Source organism: Panthera uncia, chromosome B1 (assembly GCF_023721935.1).
Source record: "Panthera uncia isolate 11264 chromosome B1, Puncia_PCG_1.0, whole genome shotgun sequence".
NCBI classification, from domain to species: domain Eukaryota; kingdom Metazoa; phylum Chordata; class Mammalia; order Carnivora; family Felidae; genus Panthera; species Panthera uncia.
Genome location: NC_064811.1, coordinates 99,666,510 through 99,688,346, shown reverse-complemented (window position 1 = coordinate 99,688,346; position 21,837 = coordinate 99,666,510). Strand labels below are relative to the sequence as shown.

At 38.0% G+C, this 21,837-nt stretch overlaps 1 protein-coding gene across 6 annotated transcripts in view; it reads left to right on the top strand.

The window, feature by feature from the left end:
• Positions 1-13,229, top strand: part of TNIP3 (TNFAIP3 interacting protein 3) — a 39,314-nt gene extending 26,085 nt beyond the window's left edge. For 3 of the 6 annotated variants that reach the window (XM_049631111.1, XM_049631109.1, XM_049631110.1), the window contains one exon: positions 696-5,761. In XM_049631111.1, coding sequence (XP_049487068.1) covers positions 696-866 — 171 coding nt within the window. In that variant the 3' untranslated portion in view covers positions 867-5,761. Of the gene's footprint in view, positions 1-82; positions 5,762-10,404 lie in introns of those variants that run through there. The other 3 variants (XM_049631112.1, XM_049631116.1, XM_049631113.1) reach the window with 2 other exon arrangements.
• Positions 13,230-21,837: the final 8,608 nt, after the last annotated feature.

Sequence of the window (21,837 nt, the reverse complement as noted above, 5' to 3'; positions counted from 1 at the left end):
AGATGTTCTTAACTGGTGAAACCTAGAAGAAAATCCCACAGGGCAAATCCAAGTCTGCCCTTTTCTCTCACTGCCTCTCTAGTCTAAACCACCTGAGTGATTTAGAGAAGAGTTTCCGCGGAGGAACACTACAAAGAGAAAGATCTGCCCTGCTTCACCATCCTGAGCCTCTACAAGCCATGTCCACAGTTAACGGCTTAGATTTCTTCCTTGTACCAGAAAATGTTGAGCTTGTGATTGTTTTCTCGGTCTTTCTTTTGCCTCCTGTGTGAGGGATTTAAACATAGTATTTATTGATGGTAAACTGCTTTGTTTTGTTTATGGGCTGTAGTAAGTTTTACAGAAGTGTTTATACTTCTGCAGATATCCAAAACACATCTGCTTCAAAAAAAAAACCAAAAAACAAAAAAAAAAACAAACACCAAAAAAAAACAAAAGACACCATGACACAACCCCAAAGTACGAGAAATTCTGGCCAGCACAGTGCACAGTGTGGATTTAGAGGGGGGTTGGGAGATGGTAATAGTGATGACGGAGGTAAGAGAGATGAGCGTGATTGGCAACAGGTTTGGACAGAAATTACTTTTGTGTTGCCTGCATAATAAAAGCCACATAGTATAATTATATTTTTAATGCGCCTCTATGTTTTGTTTGAAGTCCATATTGCTATAATAATGTTGTATTGTTCCACACAGCCAGACTATCAGTGGTATGCTCCTGACCAGTTTCCGCCAGATGTGCAGCACAAGGCAAATGGTAAGACCACAGCTGTATTGAGCATTCTTTCATGTTTACATTTTAATGGGGTCTTTTCGGGATGTTTACTCAACATACATTCATTCGTACTCAGGGAGGGCCTTCTCTAAAGTTGTGTTGCATACACAACTCTAATTTGATGCACCTGGGGTTAAATTGAACTCCTTCAGAAAAAGAAAATGTTCAAATGCAGAAATGCATGAATCTCAGTCCTGGCTTCTGTTCCCATTCCAGTCTCAGAGTCAGTATCCCATCTGGGGTTAGAAATGAAAACTTCAAGTAGAGCTATACTGTAACAACAACAACAAACTCTGTGATTCCACTACAAAGGGCAGATGCACATCCACACTTCCAGGTTGAGTTTGCTAGACAGATGTTTTAAATGTCACTGGCAGACAGACAGAGGAAACAAAGACTCAGAACTGTGTTCCCTAGTGACTAAATGTCAGACTTCAAGTTTAGGCCAAGGTAGCCCACAACACCCACCTCTAAGTACACTGGAAAAAACCTAAAAAGGCACCTAGAAAGTACTCACAACTAACTACTCTTTTATCTTACTTTTCTTTGGTTTACCATTCTCCTCTTCTTTCCAGAATCTGCCATACTTTCTACTACTTATCTCTATGGTCTCAGGAGGCCATCTAGGAATGGGCTGTATAAACTGTGCTATAACCATAATCTTACCTCTATTTTCATCACATATCATCAAAAGTCAGCCATGCCTGCTACATGCTTAAAAATCTCCTGTGACACACACTTGTGACTCTATGTTGTTAATTTCCAGAGATTTTAATCTATCCACAAAAGCTGAAGACGAGCCATATTCCAATTTCAGGTCATACTTGAAACTTGATCTCATTTAGTTCAGATCTGAGATCATAGAACTCTGGTTTTTAGTATAAGGAGCCCATTATGGAGTGGAAATAGAAAGCTAGGGATAACATGCAGTCTTCCAGGTTGTATACTTCACAGTCCAAAGACTTCTTCATGGCAGTCTTTGCAAATGTAGCCCCCTACAACAAGGAGTTGTGCTTTATACAACCTGGACATCTGTACCCAGCAGCACTAGGAATGGCAAATGCCATAGCTTACAGAAGGCTTATAGAAAAAAAGAAGGTAAAAAGTGAGAGCTGTATAATAAAATGTCTAGTTATTTATCAGAAAACTGTGGGTCTTTGTTTTTCTTTTCTTTTTACTATGAATATAGCCCTTGGCTTTAATGAAGTCCTTGGGTTCCAGCCATAACAGAGAGCTTTTATTAGAATGGCATACTATTAACCATAATGATTGTTGTATAATGTCTGTGTTTTGGAAACCCATTGTTGTATAATAGCTGAACTGCCACCCAATTACAATTTTCCGCTTCATATTATATTGGTCCAGAGTGAATATTAAAGATATCTTCTCTCTGAGGTGGAGTTTAATCACTAGAAAATACAATTATGCATAGAGAATTCAGTAACATCATAAAGCCATTCATATATCACTACTAGATTCTTCTTGGACTAATATAATAGAACTTAATAATTATGTAAAATAGAAATGAATTGTCATGACCTTCAGAAACTAAATAAAATTATGCAAAAATAGAATATTATAGTCAGTGTGCAAGACCCACAGATTTTTGTCTACTTGGGAAGAAACATAATGAAATTTGTGGTGTGTAATATGTTGTGTGACAGTCTATAGATTTAAAACTATAATAAGAGGGGTGCCTGGGTGGCTCAGTCGGTTAAGCCGCTGACTTTGGCTCAGGTCATGATCTCGCGGTCCGTGAGTTCAAGCCCCGCGTCGGGCTCTGTGCTGACAGCTCAGAGCCTGGAGCCTGTTTCAGATTCTGTGTCTCCCTCTCTCTGACCCTCCCCCATTCATGCTCTGTCTCTCTCTGTCTCAAAAATAAATAAACGTTAAAAAAAAATTAAAAATAAAAATTAAAAATAAAACTATAATAAGAAAAAAAAAACCTCTGTTATGTTGCAACCTGAGTATTTTTAAAACATTGTTTAAATCTTCACAATATGCCATAAAATAGGTTTTGTTATTATGCCATTTTACAGATTAGGAAACTGAGGCTTAGAGAATTTAAGTAGCATGCCTAAATCACGCAGTTGGTAAAAATCAGCCCTGAGATGAGATTCCAAATGTACAGAACTTTAAAACCTATCTTTGAATCACATCCTATCGTTCTCTTGAAAACCCCCCTCTCACTATATTAAAATTTTCTAAAATGATTGATATAAAGTGAGAATGGGGGCTTTAACTTGGATAATTATATGACTAGAATCTAACCATGAATAGTCTTTTCTTCCTATGCACTTGTAACATATGTTATTTGTGCTACTCATTTGGTATTTTGCATATCATAGATAAAAGACACAGTACAATGCAAGGTTAAATACATAATAAATGCTATCAACGAGTTAATGCTTGGGCAGCCCTGATAGAAACTGATGGGATGTGTTGCCATTTGAAACCTTTCTTTCTCCATACCAACACAGCTCTGCAGCTAACTGTGGCTTCTCTGTAGCAGAGAAGAGGGCTGATCACGGGCCGGGCCATAGAAAGAAATTCCCTACTCAGAAATCTACCTGTTTTTGATTTCTGTTGCTCCTCTTCTAGCTTCCAAAGCTGATGCTATTTTAAAGTTCAAGCCAGGTCATAAAAATTGGCAAAAGCTCTGGAATCACTCTTGTCAAAAAACAAAAACAAGAACAAAAACATCTCGTGTGCCATTATTTAATTTCAGTGGTGATTCTTCTTATTTTTTATTTCATTTAATTGGAAAGCTCCTTTTGATTTGTAAGTCCAACCCAATTTCTCAGAATTCCTTTTTTTTTAAAAATATTATTTATTTATTTTGAGAGAGAGAGAGAGCACAAGGAGGGGAGGGACAGAGAGAGAGAGAGAGAGAGAGGGAGAGAGAAAATCCCAAGCAGGATCTGCACTGTCATTGCAGAGCCTGATGCAAGGACTCAGACTCACAAACCGTGAGATCATGACCTGAGCCAAAACCAAGAGTTGTATGCTTAACCAATTAAGACACCAGGGTGCCCCTAGGATTCCTTTTTTCAAATGTTTGTGTATTTATTTTGAGAGAGAGAGAGAGAGAAAGAGAGAGCATGTGCACACAAGTTGGGGAGGGGCAGCAGAAAGAGAGGGAGAGAGAGAATCCCAAGTTTTCGGCGCAGAGCCCAATCAGGGGCTTGATCCCACGAACCATGAGATTGTGGCCTGAGCCGAAATCAAAAGTCAGACACTCAACCAGCCGAGCCACCCAGGTGCTCCCAGTTGCTCAAAATTCTTAAAAGTAGCTTTGTGGTATTATTAAATATGAGTTTAGAAATCTTTTTATTATACAGATTTTTAAAATAATAGTACTCATTGTCTTACTATATGGCTAATATGTTTATCTTTCACTATTCAGGAATATACTGCTAGCCAATATACCCTATTCTTTGGGCTATAAATACCAACAATCAAACAATGGAAGGAGAAATGAGTGGAAAATCAGGTTCTGTTCCTGATAAATTATAAACAGAAAGTATTTTTTTAATGTTTATTTATTTTTGAGAGAGAGACAGACAGACAGAGCATGAGCGGGGGAGGGGCAGAGAGAGAGGGAGACACAGAATCAGAAACAGGCTGCAGGCTCCAGGCTCCAAGCTGTCAGCACAGAGCCTGATGCGGGGCTCAAACTCACAAACTTTGAGATCATGACCTGAGCCGAAGTCGGACACTCAACCCGACTGAGCCACCCAGGCACCCCAGAAAGTATTTTTAAAACTCATATAAATTCTATTCATATAATAACTATGTAAGTAATTTACTTGTATTTAAATGAAAATGATCCTTTCAGAAATATGGTATTTAAATTAATACTAATTTGTATGTGTGCTTTGTACATTGCCCTAGTTCTCAGTTTTTTATTAATTTCCTGTGACTCCTGACAAATTTACTTTTTTACCGCAATATATATAGCACATTATATTTTGCTCCTTATAATTATTCCTCTTAAGATCATCTAACCTGAAATAGCGGCTCTGATGTCTATGCATGAAGTGTTTGTAGAGCAGTAGCCTTGTGATTTTTCAAAGGTACAGTGGGTAATGAGTGATTAAATTGCTCTGACACCACTAGATCCTCCTTTAACATTCCCAGGGCCTGAGGCAAGAATACATGGAGAGCTGCATACTTCATGTTAAATATTTAAGTGTCATGAATCAAGCGTAGAAGCTATTATAGTCTATCCTCCTACTGATAAATATACCTGGAATGGCAGAGTGAAATTTAAAATGCTCATATTCCAACCAGTTCTGTTCCAGGAAACAGTGGCACAGGAACACCTGAGCCATGGCCCATCCCCTTCTCTTCCCACCTTTCCAGTGGGAGGGGTCTTGAGTGTGAATTTGAGTACAGCCCGTTTGCACATCCCAGCTTCATCCATATACCCCTCATTATGCTACAACAGCACCCCTTGACTTCAGGCTTGGGAAAGAGGACCACATGAGGCCTAGAAGCAGAAATAGGGTCGGTTGGGCAGGAAATTTGGGGATCTGCATGTGGGTACCAACAGCTTGTTCTAGAAGAAAGCAGACTCAGGCCGGGGAGAGAGATGGCTAGAGGAGGACCACAGCAGGTCCCTCTATAAGTGTAGACCTAATGAAGGACTTCCTGGCCAAGGATTAGTCTATTGAACAGTCTTTGAGTAAACTAATTTCCATCGTTGCTCTCAGTTACTGTCTCTGGTTATTTTAGAATGCTTTGGGGACGCATTGAAAATTAAGTCTTCTGGGGTGCCTGGGTGGCTCAGTCAGTTGAACACCCGACTCTTGATTTTGGGTCACGATTCCAGGGTCATAGGATTGAGCCCTGCATCAGGCTCTGTGCTGAGTGTGGAGCCTGCTTAAGATTCTCTCTCCCTCCTTCTGCCCCTCTCTCCAACTTGCACATGCACATTCTCTCTCTCTAAAAAAAAAAAAAAAAAAAGAATGCACACACAGAAAAAGAAAATTCTTTTTTCAAAAACTAAAGATTTAAATAAAGGTTTTCAAGACATTTAAGACTTGCTTGGCTTTCTCTCTTCATAGCACTAGATTTTAATATATTGAAGTACACAGATGTTAAGGGGCTACAGTTTCTGTTTAGAAACACGATTTTACAGGGGTGCCTGGGTGGCTCAGTCGGTTAAGCGTCCGACTTTGGCTCAGGTCATGATCTCGCAGTTTGTGAGTTCAAGCCCCTCATCAGGCTCTGTGCCAACAGCTTGGAGCCTGGAGCCTGCTTCATATTCTGTGTCTCCTTCTCTCTCTGCCCCTCCCCTGCTTATGCTCTATCTCTCTCTGTCTCTCAAAAATAAATAAATGTTAAAAAAAAAAATTAAAAAAAAAAAAGAAATGTGATTTTACAGAGAACATTTTAATTTCATTTCATCTGTTATCAGAATGGGATGCAAAATGACTTCCATGTTTCTAGAACAATTATGACATAGTTGAGTTAGTATAACTTTGAAAACATGTTTTGTTTCTTCCTTGTGAAATGTCAAAAAGGCTATGTTTTCTAACTATTTTGCCTGCCAGTCACTTCTGTAACCTTCCAAATTTTTCATATGGTGCAGAGTTGAACTTTGTCTAATGAGCTAGAGCTCAATTCTTACATATTTGGAAAGACATGAAATGTAGGCATGTGAGACTGTGTTGTGAGAAAACATAATTATTTCTTTACAATACAGAAGATCAAAGTCCAACTATTATAATTGGCCTTTACTAACGTCTAATAATAACTCGTTAACTGAACACTTACTGAATTCGTTTCCTAGGGCTACCATAACCAAGGAGCAAAAACTAGGTGGCTTAAAAATGGCAGAAATTTATACTCTCACACTCTGGAGGCTAGAAGTCTGAAATCCCGGTGTTGGGGTCATGCCCCCTCCAGATCCTCTAGGGCAGGCTCTTTTCTTGCCTTTTCCTGCTTCTAGTAGCCCCAGAATGTACTTGGCTCGTGGTAGCAGAACACCAATCTCTGCCTTGCTCTTCACATGGCTGTCTTCCCTCTTATCTGTGTCTGTGTCCAAATTTTCATCTTCTTGTAAGGACTCCAGTCATGTTGGATTAGGCTAATCCAGTATAATCTCATATTAACCTGATTCTGTATGAAAAATCCTGTTTCCAAAAAAGGTCACATTCACAGGTACCAGGGGTTAAGACTTACACATATCTCTTGGGGGGACACAATTCAACCCATATCACTAATCCTGTGTCTGGCACAGGATTGCTCAAAACCTTGTAGCGACCCTATGAAATGAGTACCACTGTTGCTCCTGTTTTATAATTGTGGAAACTGAGGACCAGAGACATAATGTCACTTGTCCAAATCCACATAGCTGGTTATTGCCTACAACATAGACAAGCCCGAGCAGTCTAGCTCCCAAGCCCACATTGTAACCACTGAGCAATATGGACAACCCCTGGCTATACATTAAAATATAGTAGTGTTGTCGTTTTCATATATTTTATTTAAATAAATTCATTTTAAAATATTTATTTATTTATTGAGAAATAGAGCAGACACGCATGCACAGGCAAGCAGAGTAGAGTCAGAGAAAGAGGGAGAGAGAGAGAATCCCAAGCAGGCTTCGTGCTATCATCAGGGAGCCCAGCACAGCACTTGAACTCATGAACCTGTGATCAAGACCTAAGCTTAACTGACTGAGCTACCCAGGCACCCCTATTTAAATAAATTCTAAGGCCCTGTCCTGAAAGCCAGAATCTTTCTCATTTTGTGTCTTTTTATAACTGTCTTTGTATCTAACCATTACTGGTAATTTTACATTGGTAAGACGGCTGGATTAGTTGGATTTTTTTTTAGTACCTGGTGATATGAGGAGATACAGGAACCAGTGTAAACAGTAAAAGCTACTTCAGAGATGTAAGAAACAGAAGAAACTTAGAGGCTACATTGGGTGGTTTTCACTACAGATGGGTAAAATAATATTTTTCTTTTATAAAATATATTACTTACTTGGGGCACCTGGGTGGCTCAGTCAGTTAAGTGTCTGACTTCAGCTCAGGTTGTGATCTCATGGCTGGTGAGTTCGAGCCCCACGTCGGGCTCTGTGCTGACAGCTCAGAGCCTGGAGCCTGCTTCAGATTCTGTGTCTCCCTCTCTCTCTGCCCCTCCCCCACCCATGCTCGCTCTCTCTCTCTCTCTCTCTCTCTCTCAAAAATGAATAAATGTGAAAAAAAATTTAAATATATTACTTTCATAATTATCTTACCAGGAGTTAATAAAGAGTATTAATCAATTAGAGACAGATAGTTTTATGCCTATTTCATTTCTGGAGTTTCAGAGAAGAATTGCAGAAGAAATTATAAGGTGTCCTCACTTTATAATGCTATAAAGTTCAGCTTATTGGTAAACTAAGTGATTTTGCTAAGGGAATATTAAATAAAGTGTAAATGTATATTTATATGTACAGGAACATATGAAAATGCAGGTGGTAGATATATTCCTATGCAGACACTGATTTATAAGCAAAGACTAAACATTCTAGTTAACATTATATATAGATATAGGTAGGTAGATAGAACCTAGATGAGAAAAATGCATACAATAAGGCTAGACTAGTCACAATTCCACTAGGTATTGCAATATACCTCTTAAATGGAAGATAAAATTCTGTAGGGAAGCGAGGTTTATATCCCATATTGCATTCCATTCTTCCTAGGGAAGAATGTTTACTTCCCTAGGTTTCCTTACTGTTGATGCATAAGCACCCACATTCTAAGAGGTGAGTGGGCATGATCCTCCTCTTTCTTGATTGATATCTTTGCCTTCTCTGTCCCCTTCTCTCCCCAGATTCCTTAGTTCCCCTCCAACCTGAAGGGACAGGAGTGTGGGGGAGAGGTCCCAGGCCCAAGATTCCATCTGCTCTCCTTCCTGGATCCCAGAGGGGGACAGGGGAAGAGGGTGGCATCCCTAACCCTCAGCAGTGAGGAAGAACAGGGCTCCTAGGGCCTGAGCTCTGGCCACTACCCACCATCTCCCTTCCTCCCTGCTCCCAAGACTGGCCCACTTCTGCATGGGGCAGTGGGTTACAGCTCAGTTCGCACTGAGAATGTAAGAGTTACAAAATTTCTATGAAATTAAGTTTTGTGTCTTCAAAAGAGAGAGAAAGAGAGAAAGAGAAAGCAAAGTCCCCTCAATCCTTTTAACCTTTCTGCTGCACTGGTGCACCCTCTCCTCTCAGGGGACTTCAGATTCAGCTAATCCTTGATGTAGAGTCAGACATGGCCTCTGCCACCAAGATCTCTGGGTTCTATTCAGATCACTTCAGCATCATGCTATTTAACATGCACTCTTGTGAACATAAAAGCATGGAGTGTAACACATACCATTAATAGATAATAAGCCACACATTAGTGAGTAGAATTCTTTACCAACGAATAAGGCAAAGCAGACTGTCTAGCACTGTGAGAACCCATGATTCCCTTGTGCCATTTCTCTTGCCCTGCCATCAGAACTGTGGAGCCAAGTCTGATGACAGAAGTCTCTTCCACATTCACTATATGGGGACACTCTGCCTTCTCTTCAAGGAACTGAAGACCTGTTTTTGCTTTTGTTCAGATTTCCATTCTGCCATGGATTATCTCGTGGGTCACAACCTGTCTCCATCTAAAACATGGAGATAATGACCCTTGTCTCTGTACCTATTTCACAAGAGTGCTGTAAAAACTACAGAAGAATTAATTTTTCTTAATGTTTTAAGATATCATTAATGTATTAAATCTAAACTTTAGATTGTTTTAGATCTGTGGACTATGCTTCTGGGTCCAAATTTATGTTCTTAACATATTGGATACCTTTTTAATGTAATGGCCGCCATGCTTAGAAGAATATTTTTTAAACCTGGAAAGGAAACTGTTAGTGAGTCCATTTAAACGTTTGTTTGTTTGAAATACCAAATGCAGGCCAGCAAAAATAAAACATTCAATATATTCAAAATTGTTATCATGAATAGGAAAACACTTTATTTCTTGAAATTTATATAATTGTATATACTTTATTTTTTTATATTTTAAAAGTTACATATATTTTTTCTGTTGCCATGAGGAGATCTTTGATTTTGTCTTCCCTATAGTGCTTTCCTGTAGTCCTACTAAAATATACTGTGTTTTTCATATTGGTCTTCATGGGCCATTAACATATCTTAAGAACTGTGATCTTTTCTATTGCTTTGACAATAACATACCCTTTACCACACTTAAAGTAGTTTAGGTGACAGCTGTCATTCTGTGGGCTACGTACTGAACCCCATAGTATCATATATGACTTACTTTCACAAGCAAATGCCTGAGCCACCAAAATGCCAGCAAGGATACGAAGTAGTACGGACTATTCCTCTTCAGGCGTGAGTAGAACTAGGCCACAGCTGATTTCACAAAGTGGTAAGCATATGTCAGTGCTTAAAATAATAGCCCTCCATTTCCCGCCCCTTGATTTCTCCGTGTAAACTGATGGGAACTCATGAATAAAATCTCTCTCTTTTTTTTTTTTCCTGCCAGCCTCAATGTTTATGTTAGCCTTAAGCCAGAAGAAAAGAAATGAATTTTCAGTTTTTAATCTGAAACATTTTCCTGCTGTCTTTCATAGGCTTCTCCTCAGAAAAGAAAGTCAATCAGTAGAAGCACACACACGTGCAGAGCGTACGGGCAGAGGGAGAGCTTGGCGGAGGGCCCTCATTTCTCTTTTTCCTGTGGCTTGCGTCTGCACAACTGCGTACCATCTACTCCATTATTTGTGCCTGGCAGTGTCTCCCTGTGGCATGGATAGAGGAAAAGACTTGTGACAGCTAAGATCCTGACCAAGTCTGAGAAGCCAGTGTGACACAACCAAACACAACTTCCAGTTTCCTCGGCATGAGATTGAGCAGACAGATTATGCGCCCTTCTTTGAAACTCCCTTCAGCATATCGCTGTCAGATTTTGCAGAGGTGATTTCCCAATTTCAGCGACTCCACTTTTGGTGCAGTGGTGTTATATGTTGATTGAAATATGTATTCCCTGGGGGAAAAGCATCTGCAGGGGTAAGTTTGTAACATTGCTCCCGTTAGTTGTATAGGGGCTTGGTTCTTTAGCCTGTTTGATTAGATACTGTGTTCATCCTTGTTGGCCTCAGTGAATTTGTCAATAGGACTGAAGAGGTGTATATACTTCCTGAAACTCAGTGAATGGTTCAATCTGAATAACATATAAACTTGAAACTGTTCTTTAAACAGATCGTTCCTTTAAGATGATGGGAAATTGTGAGCCTACTTCATTTCTAGGTGGACTAGATTATGAAAGAAAACCCTACTGTGATGATGATGGTATTGGCTGTGTTCATATGCACGTCCAGTAGTAGTTCGGAGATACGTGGATTTGTAGTTAAATCTGTTTTTTCTTCCTGTGGATTTGAGTAATTATCGATGAAAAACATGTCTGACTTCTCAAACCTATTAAAATGGAAAATGAATGTATCCGAATTGTGTGGCAATTAAATTGTACAGTGGCATGACAGATGTCTAAAGACTAAGCAGATTTAAAAGTATTCCGTTCATCCATTTAATAAGGGTTTTGCTACGACCAACCGGAGATCCTCTTTGTGAGATGTATAACAGGAGCGTGAGATCCACAGATATCTGTGATCCTAGACGTACCTAAAGAAAACCGGGAGCATCTGCTGAACCTGAAGTCACATAAAACAATCCAAGATACTGCCGAAACTATCTAGCTCCGACTTCCCGAAGTTATACTACTTAATTCCAGCTCAGATGCTTTTCTTTTTCAGTTTCTGAATATACTTGAAACTTCGTGTAATGGAGAAGTGAAAGAGCTTTAGAAAGTTAACTACTTTCAGCCTGAGTCCAGCTACTCAAACCACAATTCCTGAGAAAGAACTATCCTTCTCTTACGTTAATTCTCTGAAGCTTTGTTTTTGTTTTCGCTGCTCCTTATTAAAGAGACAAACCATTCTTGAGCAATACTTCAGCATAAGTGAATCAGGAAAACAATGGAGTTTACAAGTCAGTTTCATGGAAACACATTTTTTTTTTTTTAATTTCTGTTTCCTCGGATTAGTGGAAAAGTCATTGCAGTAACAACTTTTAGTGGTGGATTAAGTTTACCAACTGAGATGTGCCTGTCAGAATAAGAATGGAACACACATACAAGAAGTACCCTTTGATGGACTCATTCTAGGTCATTCCAACAGCAATAAAACAAGACTTAACCATCCCATTACTATTACTGAAGTCTTCCTATTATTAATTAGCAAATTGGCAAACATTGGCAAGATGGCACCAATGCTAATGTAATGGGAAACACTCCAATTTAAGTGAGACCTAATTTAATTTGAATTCCCAGTGGGTGACTGCAAATGTGAGAAGGGGACCCCTTGCTCTGAATACACCTGCGCTTCCAAGAAGACAGATGTCTACAGCCTTGGCCGTGGCCCGAGAGCCAGCCAGTCCCTCCTGGGTCCTTCTCCCCAAACCGTTTGTTTGGGGACTTCTGTCTCAGCCCATAATAAAGGTCATCCTCAGCTGTGGCACTTGCTTCATTATCACAACACAATTTGTGGAAATTGGGTGAGGAATAGCTGAGGGGAAGAAGTCCTACCACACAGTCTCTTTTATCTAGGAAATGTACAACTAGGGCGCATTTTAAGTTTTTGATGATCGTGGAGAATTTGATCTTGAAGGTATCACCTTCACTTTGTCCTGATTGTGATGTGAAGTCAAAAGAAAACCTTCCTTGGGGTCTGGTTAGGTCTGGGAGTTAGGCCAGCCTCTGTTGCTACTAGCATAGAGTTTTACCTCGTTTTCTTTTCAACAAAAAGGACATTTCAGACTAACTTGCTAATATTATTAATTATGGACAGAGTTCCACATGATTTTCTTTAGTTTATTTACTGAGCTCCATCACCTAGCAAGAGAGGTATAATTACTGCCTTGTTACAGATAATTAATCTAGGGCACAGAGAGATTCAGTCATTTCTGCAAAGTCTCAAGGCAAGGAAATGGCAGAGCCAGGATTCAAAATTGTGGGCCAGGGCCACCCAGTTCTGTGCATGCTGTAATTCTGTTTTCTAGGTTACCCCAGCAAGTTCTCCTTGTTTTTACAGTTCTTTCGGGTTTTCACAAAATTGCACTACAAGAACATACTTGTTAGGAGAAAGTATTTTAATAAGGAAAATACTGTATATCGTATAGAATTTAGTAAGTTACCCCTGGAGTTAAGAGAAATATCTCATTTTGGGGTGCCTGGGTGGCTCAGTTGGTTGAGCATCCAACTCTTGGTTTTGGCTCAGGTCATGATCTCACGGTTCGTGGGTTCAAGCCCCTTTCGGGCTATGGTGCTGACAGTGTGGAGCCTGCTTGGGATTCTGTCTCCCTCTGTCTCTGCCCCTCTCCTGCTTGCTCTCTCTCTCTCAAAAATAAATAAATAAATAAATAAATAAATAAATAAATAAATAAATAAATAAGAGAAGTATCTCGTTTAGGCAACTACATGGGAAAAGAAAAATATACACTTAATGTTAAAGTGACATGAGGGGCACCTGGGTGGCTCAATAAGGTAAGTATCTGGCTTCGGCTCAGGTCACGATCTCACAGTTCATGGGTTTGAGCCCCATGCTGGACTCTGTGCTGACAGCTCAGAGTCTGGAACCTGCTTCAGATTCTGTGTCTCCCTCTTTCTCTGTGTACCCCTCCTCTGATCACACTCTGTCTCTCCCAGTCTCTCTCTGTCAAAAATAAATAAACATTAAAATAAAATAAAGTGCATTACGTGGTACAAGTATGGGCCTGAATGGTTGCTTTCATGTACCAATACATTTTTTAATGTTTGTTTATTTTGAGAGCAGGGAAGGGCAGCAAAAGAGGGAGAAAGAGAATCCCAGGCAGGTTCCACATTGTCAGTGCGGAGCCCAACCCAGGGCTCAATCTCACAAACTGTGAGATTATGACCTGAGCTGAAATCAAAAGTCAGATGCTTAACCAACTGAGTTATCCATGTGCCCCATAACATAGCTCAGTCACTAGTGAAATCAAATCTAAAAGACCTATGACCTCCCAACTCAATAATTCAATTTAACAGTATTTTTAATTAATTTTTTCAATGTTTATTCCTTTTTTTGAGAGACAGAAAGAGACAGCAAGTGGGGGAGGGGAGGGAGAGGGAGACACAGAATCTGAAGCAGGCTGCAGGCTCTGAGCTGTCAGCACAGAGCCCTATGTAGGGCTGGAACCCAGGAACTGCAAAATCATGACCTGATCTGAAATCAGATGCTCAGTTGACTGAGCCACCCAGGCTGTCCTTCTCTGTATCATTCTAATCTTAGTATATATACTGCCTAAGTGAGCACAACAATTATTATATGAATACAGGCTTATTTTCAAAAATGTCTAGGCAGCACAAAACATCTCACACTGCTTTTGCCTCTGTGCACTATTTTTGGTTGAATACATATTTGGGGGTGGGGAGAGGCAGAGTCATTTAGCAGCTTTTATTCTCCTCAATTTGAGAGCCCCTTTGCCCCCTTTTCCTTTTTGCCATTTTTCTACCCATCTTCCCGGGGACCCCAATAATATTAGATCCGAAGGTGATACAGAATCATTTGCGTTGCTGTTGCAGCTACACTATGATCTTCCTTCCCTGCCTCAAAATTGCTTAATCTCCAATTATACAGCTTGAAAGAAAGGAAAATATTTTCTATAATCCCTACTTTTAATAATTTTAGAAATATTTTTTCTTGCTTCATCACCATTTTACCTATCTACCTCTTTGTGCTCATCAGTCTTTGGTCCAAGGAAGAAAGGTGTTCTGGGGGACTCCAAGCATTTGTGATTCTATAGAAAAGGAAACTTCTACCAGCACGCACTATGCACACACCCACATATAACACACACACACACACACACATACACACACACACACACACACACACACACCCTGCCTCTACCTCTCTACCTTACAGGCAACAGTTTAGGCCTCTAGTTTCTCCATTTATGTCTGAGTAGATTTATTCAATGGGAAATTTTGCATAATAAAGCTAATTTTTTTTCCATTTTGCCTCAAATCCCTGTGTGCATAATATATTGCCAAGAATACTGACAAACTCTATCCTAAACTCCTGCAGGAAGTGATAATGTTGAAATCTAGAACCAAATAATTTGCCAGTAACTGCTGAGTAATACGACGGGACTTTTAATGTTCATGGGAGCATGTGAGTCTCACTAATTTGTGTACTGCACAGAAAGTTAAAATAATTTCTCTCTACTCTCCTTTGACTTTATTCCATTCCAACATCAGAAGGAAGAGCGCAATTTATGAGACTCAGGAAATACTGTTTGGTAAACTAAACCCAACCCTTAGGGCTTCCTCATGTGCTTATTACTGAGAATTAATTTGCTGGGAGAATCCATCTTATTAACTGATTTTCCTGAGTCTGCTCTTGACTGGCAGGGGTGTGCTTAGATGGACTGGTGATTTCATTTGCACATCCATGGGAGAACCTCACGGCTTCCCTCTCTCATATCTACAGCCAAAGGATGATGACCCACATTAGTCAACCACAGACACACACACAGAGGGCAAGAATAAGAATGAGACCCCCTCTATTCAGAGACTACTTTGCAGGCAGATCTCGCAATGCTGAAGTAAAAGAAAAATGAACTTGGGAGACTTGTTTGTTTCTTGGTTTCCAAATGCCCACTCCATCTTTGTTTGTTTGTTTGTTTGTTTGTTTGTTTGTTGGAATAGCACCTCAGTATCCTTTAGGAGAGTTATCTTTCCCCCACCGGAACCGGTTTGACATAAAGTGCCCTGCCCTCTCCTAGGTAAGAGGCAACCATGTGATCCAAACCAGGCTATGTGGACACTCCATTGCTGGAATTTGAACTTTAAGCCAGCGTAGTCCTGGGGAGGCTGTGGTCATTACCTGGCACCTTAGAATTGGTCATGTTTTACAACACATTGTAGATCATGTTCTACTCACTTTGATGTGAGTAACCCAGTGTCTCTCCAATCAATTTGTTAAGTCAGAGTTTCTTGAGTTTGAAAGAAAAGAATCTTAATTAATTGCAAGTGTGAGAGTTGAAGGTCAGAAAGTAACCGTCAAGTATATTGTGAGAAATAAATATACGTTATGCACACACATTTTTTATATCTTTAAAAATGGAAAGTCAACCTTATAATAATATAATCAGATGGGTTAATTTAAATGTCATGCTTGCCAGTCTTACAAAATATTATCTTGGATCATGGTGCAATACATTTTAATATCTTTTAAAGTGGAAATACCACAATGAAAAATAAAACATACTTCTTCATTTGAATTTTCTCCTAAATCCGAAAAGCCCTTCAAGAAGATATTTTAATGAGGCAAACTTGGGAGAAGTTCCAATGAAGTAAAACCACCAAAGCCCATGTCTAACTTTCCTATTTCTTTTTTTGAAGTGCTAATTTGCATATAACTGTTAATTTACATTTTCATAGGTATTAATAAATAAATGATAGGAAATAGAATTCCTTTGTGTAGGAACTATATCAAATGAATTCTGCTTTAACATCTCAGTGGGATGATGTTTTGTTTTGTTTTCCCCCAGCAAAGTTAAACTCTAACATTATAAACTTCAGATTGTTCTGTAACAGAATGTTAATTGAGATACAGGGTAGCTCCTCAATGAGAAGTTAAGGTAAAATTGCTGATGGCTTCAAAATCATCTGAGTTAGTACATTCAATTCTACACATATCCTAAGTCTCATCTTGATCAAATATCTATTTTGAATGTTATTATTTGTCAATGTCACTCACTAGAAACATGTTTTGTTTGCATAAAAATGTGTGTGCAGTGATGGGTGATGTAAAAGAAATAGAGGCACTTTCTATTCTTTCTATTGTCTAAGGAAAATTATTCTAGCAGTTGTAGGGAGGATGGACTGAAGCCAGGGAGAGTGAAGCTCCTTTTAATTTTCAACATATATTTCAGCCTTTCAACATCTTTGGAAGTGTCATCCTTTTATAGAAAGCACAGAAGAAAGAGTCAGAATTTAGCAATTTATATTAAGCAAAATATTATAATATTCAAGTGCTCTAGCAAATTTTTAAAATTTGCTTACAAAAATGTATTATTTTAATAATTGGCAAAATCTAGAATAATTTTCTCCAAAAGGACAACTAGCCTTTGATTTATTTTTATAGTATTATTAGTTCGATATGGCTCTAGCGGTATGACAGAAATCCACCTTTCTCATAAGACATTAAAAGTTAATCCCAGAATGTAGATTAATTATTAAGAAAATTTATAAGTTAAAATGGATTTTTTTTTTAGATTCAATGAAGTGGAGAGCCAATGTTCTGGCATAAATTAATTTAATTTTTTTTCCAGTTTTATCATGTTTCCCTAAAGAAAATTATTACTAATATTATTTGGCAAACTTTTAATTTTCCTTTGGACATTCTTTCCTGCTTCATCACCAAATAATTTAGGATCTATCTCCTTCACTCCTCTACCAACTGGGGAGACAGCGTGTGTTAAGTTGATTTCCAGTAAGATGAAAAAAATAATCAGGTAAAAATAAGTTTTTGTGATTTGTTTTTCATTTGTTTTTTTGTTTTTTGCCGATAGAAGTAGCCAAGGTAGTTTAAGAGATTTTATTCTAAATCCTTCAGGAGATCCACTTTTAGCAAAAAGAGTATAATGAATGGGTATAGCAAAATTTTGTAGAAAGAGCATGGATTTGGAGTCAGGTACAGATTCTGCTCCTGGTTGCACCAGGTGTGAACACGAACAAGTGTGTGTAAGTCAGTGAACCTCAGTTTCTGTAACTGAAAAAGGACAGTAAGAAAACAATCTCAGAAGATTTTTATAAAAATTAATTCATATCAAATATATAATGTTTGGCCCTGGGTGGTATTCAGTATACATTAACTTCCTTCTGCTTATTGTGATGTTTAAAGAGATCTCTCTTGAATAACATTCCTAAAATGTGCTTGTTGGAAGGGAAATAGGAGCTGTACAGGAAAGGATTCCATCCCCGTGAGTGTAAGATGTGTTTCATCCAACTCAGCCTTTACTGTAGGACACCTCTCATATCTCTTCACGTGAAATTGCAAATTGCAAAACTTACACTGTGAATTTCTCCCAACATGTAAAGATTTTAAGTTGTGTTGGTAAGGAGAACATACATAGAATTCACACAAAAATCAGATGCCAGTCAAGATTGATCTCTGCAAGAAAGAGGCATAAAATTCTAAATTCTTTACTAAATTTAGATATTTTATGTTTATTAAAAGATAAGACCACACACAGGAAGGGTTGTGATATTATATATGGGTGAATGGGTGTCATATGCCAAATAGAAGGAGACAGAGACAAGGGAATATGTATTCCAACAAGGAGTAACAATTTTGAATTTTGTTCAAGCTGAACGTGACTGAAAATAGATCAAAGCATGCAAATCAAAAGGGCTCATCCTGATCCAGAAAGAATGAAGCAGAATATCTGGACACATTCTGAAAAAAAAAAACTGTATTACAAAGATAATATAATAATCATGAATTTAAAAATAATTCTGCTACAAGTTTTCAAGCTAAAAAAATCAATTGGTTTACAAAGGAACGATGGAGGGATACCAACCAATCCTGGACAACACGACATATAAGAAAACATTAATGGAGTAGCACTTGCCATTTTTTTTTTACATTATACTTTTATTTTTCATTTACTTTTTCACTCACCTTTCAGGTATCAATGTAAATAACATACTGAATGTATATAAATAATACACTGAAATTATATTAAATTTTATATAAATTACTCTGTAATTCCTAATAACATTATAAGGCAATTATAAATACCTTATTTCTTAGTAATATATATTTGTACTTTTAAAAATACATGTAAGTTTTATCATATCTAGGGTTAGAGTGTAACAATGATACAATGCAAGGAGCCTGCCTCCCTGAGAGTTTATGTTCCAGTTTTGAAAATCTGAAGGTTTTATTACTGTTATAATATATAGGTCAAAGTTCAAGCCAAAGATTACTTGATTAAGAAATGTTTTATTTTTGAAACCTAACAGCATTTTACATTTTGGCCATTGCACAAAATCCTTTTTATAATTTTTTATTCTATCTTGCAGTTCAGAAGAAATTCAAGTAAAACTCAGATTTCAGGTTTTCGTGTTTATATCCCTTAGAAAAACAAATCATCTCATGGAAGGAGAAACTAAATCACAGATGTGGATATAGAGTTACCAATCTAGCAGAACTACAGCTTTTTATGTAATTTTCTAGTTTGTAGGCACCCTCAATGAAGCCAAACTTACATATGCCACCTTACATAGAGGAATTTTGGAGATCTGACAATATTCCAGAGTAAAGCAGCTTCGGGCACATTCGTGATAGTAATGTCTGCAAGACACCTCCAATTCCAAAAGACAATTAGATCGTTGATTAGTTTCAACACAATATGTATCCAAGTTCTTAATGAGGTTATTTCAAAAATTAGAAGCATAAGTACTCCAAAGATACACCTGAAGCTATTTGTTTAAGTAAGAGGAAATCAGTGGTAAAAAGCATAACATCCAAATATCTTTCCTTTATAATTAATCTGTCAAAACAACTTATATACAATTTATAGATATTAAATAATGCATATATTTCTTAAGTGTAACACAAAATAGACAATTAAAATATTCTAACAGAAATGTAATAATGAAAGAAGAACTAAGCTTCTGATAAAAATATTTTTCTTTCTTTTGATAGCTTTCCAAAAGTTCTTTTGTACCAGTAAACATGCCACCTGGTGCATTTCATTTCAGATTTTTGAAAAAAGTTTATTTATTTTCAGAGAAAGACAAAGAGCTTCTGATAAAAATATTTTTTTTCTTCTGATAACTTTTCTGGAAGTTCTTTTGTACCAATAAACATGCTACCTGGTGCATTTCATTTCAGATTTTTGAAAAAAGTTTATTTATTTTGAGAGAAGGAACTTATTTTGAAAAAGTTTATTTATTTTGTGAGGGGGATGAACAGAGAGAGGGAGAGAAAGAATCCCAAGCAGACTTTATGCTGTCAGCACAGAGCCCCCACGCAGGGCTCAATCTCATGAACCATGAGATCATGACCTGAGCCAAGAGTCAGATGCTCAGTCAACTGAGCCACCCAAGCGCCCCTTTAAGAATCTTTATAAGAGATATCCAAACTGATTCCTAAGGATGTTGTATGCAGCTTGTAAAAGTTAGAAACAGTCACGCTGGTGGGGCATTTGCATGTTCGTGGACAGAAGATTGCTAGAATCAGAAGCAGAACTCAGAGTGTAGTAAGCTTAAAGGAAATTCTTCTCCCATTTTCATCTAATCTGCCCCCTTTACAACCTTCTGATTTTACTAGGCTTGTAAAGTAAGGGGTAAGGAGTTGGCAGACAAAGAGATGAAGGGTTGATTGATGAGGTGGAGGAAAGGTAACATCAAAGAACACCCATCATCTGATGCATCTATGAGCAAAACAAAACAGCTTCACTTAATTGCAAACCCTGGGAACGTTACAGCCTGAAGTCAACTTAAGTGCCAATGTCTTTGAAGCACTGAGGTCCTCTGGTAAATTAGCATCCACTACAAGCTACATTGTGACCATCAACAGGGCCAGCCACCAGGAAACTTTTCTGTGAAATGCCATCTGTATGGCTCTTTATGAAACAAAAGTCATCATGTTCTTTTCTGGAGTTTTTGAACCTGAACACACAGTTCACAGCCTAAGAAGTTTCTCTGTTCTTTGCTAACATCAGGTCAGCTCTGAGGGCCCACAACAGAAAGTGGCTGTCTTTGCTCTGCTATACTGGCATTTACCAAAATCACTGGATTTTCTTCTTTTATTCTCCACAAACTTTCTTAAGAAAAAAGCTGCTTTTTCCCCCCTTCACTTTTTCATCTACTCACAATTACTGTCTTTGGTTTTTTGAAGATGGTACTTGATTGAGGACCTCCTCATACTGACCCAACGCCAGCAATGCTAAACCATGTGGTCCTTCCCTTAGAGGGTCAGGACTATATTCCCTCACCTTCTACATGGCTGACACCAGCCCTCAAAAGTGAGAGATGATCCTCATAAAATAGCGAAAAGAAAATATTGTGACCCGATGTACTTGACAAAATCTTGTACCACGAGCTCCCATATACAGGAGCTCAGAAAACACATCACCCATGTGAATGTCTAAATAAAAATATTTTAAACATACATTGTAGCTAAAGAACACATTCTAGAAGGATTAAACAGTAAAAAAAGTATATATATATATGTATATGTGTGTATATATATATATATACACATATATACATATATATATATATATATATATATAAAACCCTATAAGCAATATTTAGCATAATGGAAGAAACAACTGAAACCAATATATTTGATTTATAAAAGCTAGCATAAATATGTAACTATAAACTAGGAAAACGTGTAGGCAAACACCATAAATACCATATGTGGTATTTACATGTAACATATAGGTGAATATCATATAAACAACATAAATATGTAAACATAAACCAGAAATATATATGTACATCTCATATGATGGACAGTTGGCTAACATCGTAATGTATAAGTAGTTTTAATAAATTTTTAGGGGCGCCTGGGTGGCTCAGTCGGTTGGGCGTCCGACGTCGGCTCAGTGAGGTCGTGATCTCACGGCTGGTGAGTTTGAGCCCCGCGTCGGGCTCTGTGCTGACACCTCAGAGCCTGGAGCCTGTTTCAGATTCTGTGTCTCCTTCTCTCTGTGCCCCTCCGCTGTTCATGCTCTGTCTCCCTCTGTCTCAAAAATAAATAAAAACATAAAAAAATTTTTTTAATAAATAAAAAATAAATTTTTAAAAGCACATTTATTTAACAAATATTGATTAAGCACTTATATTCTATTCCATCTAAAATAAGCCTGGAACCTTCATATACTACTAGTATACTACTAGTGAGAATGTAAATTAGTTTACCTTTTCTGGAAAGCAGTTGATGCCATGTACCATGTGTTTTAATAAT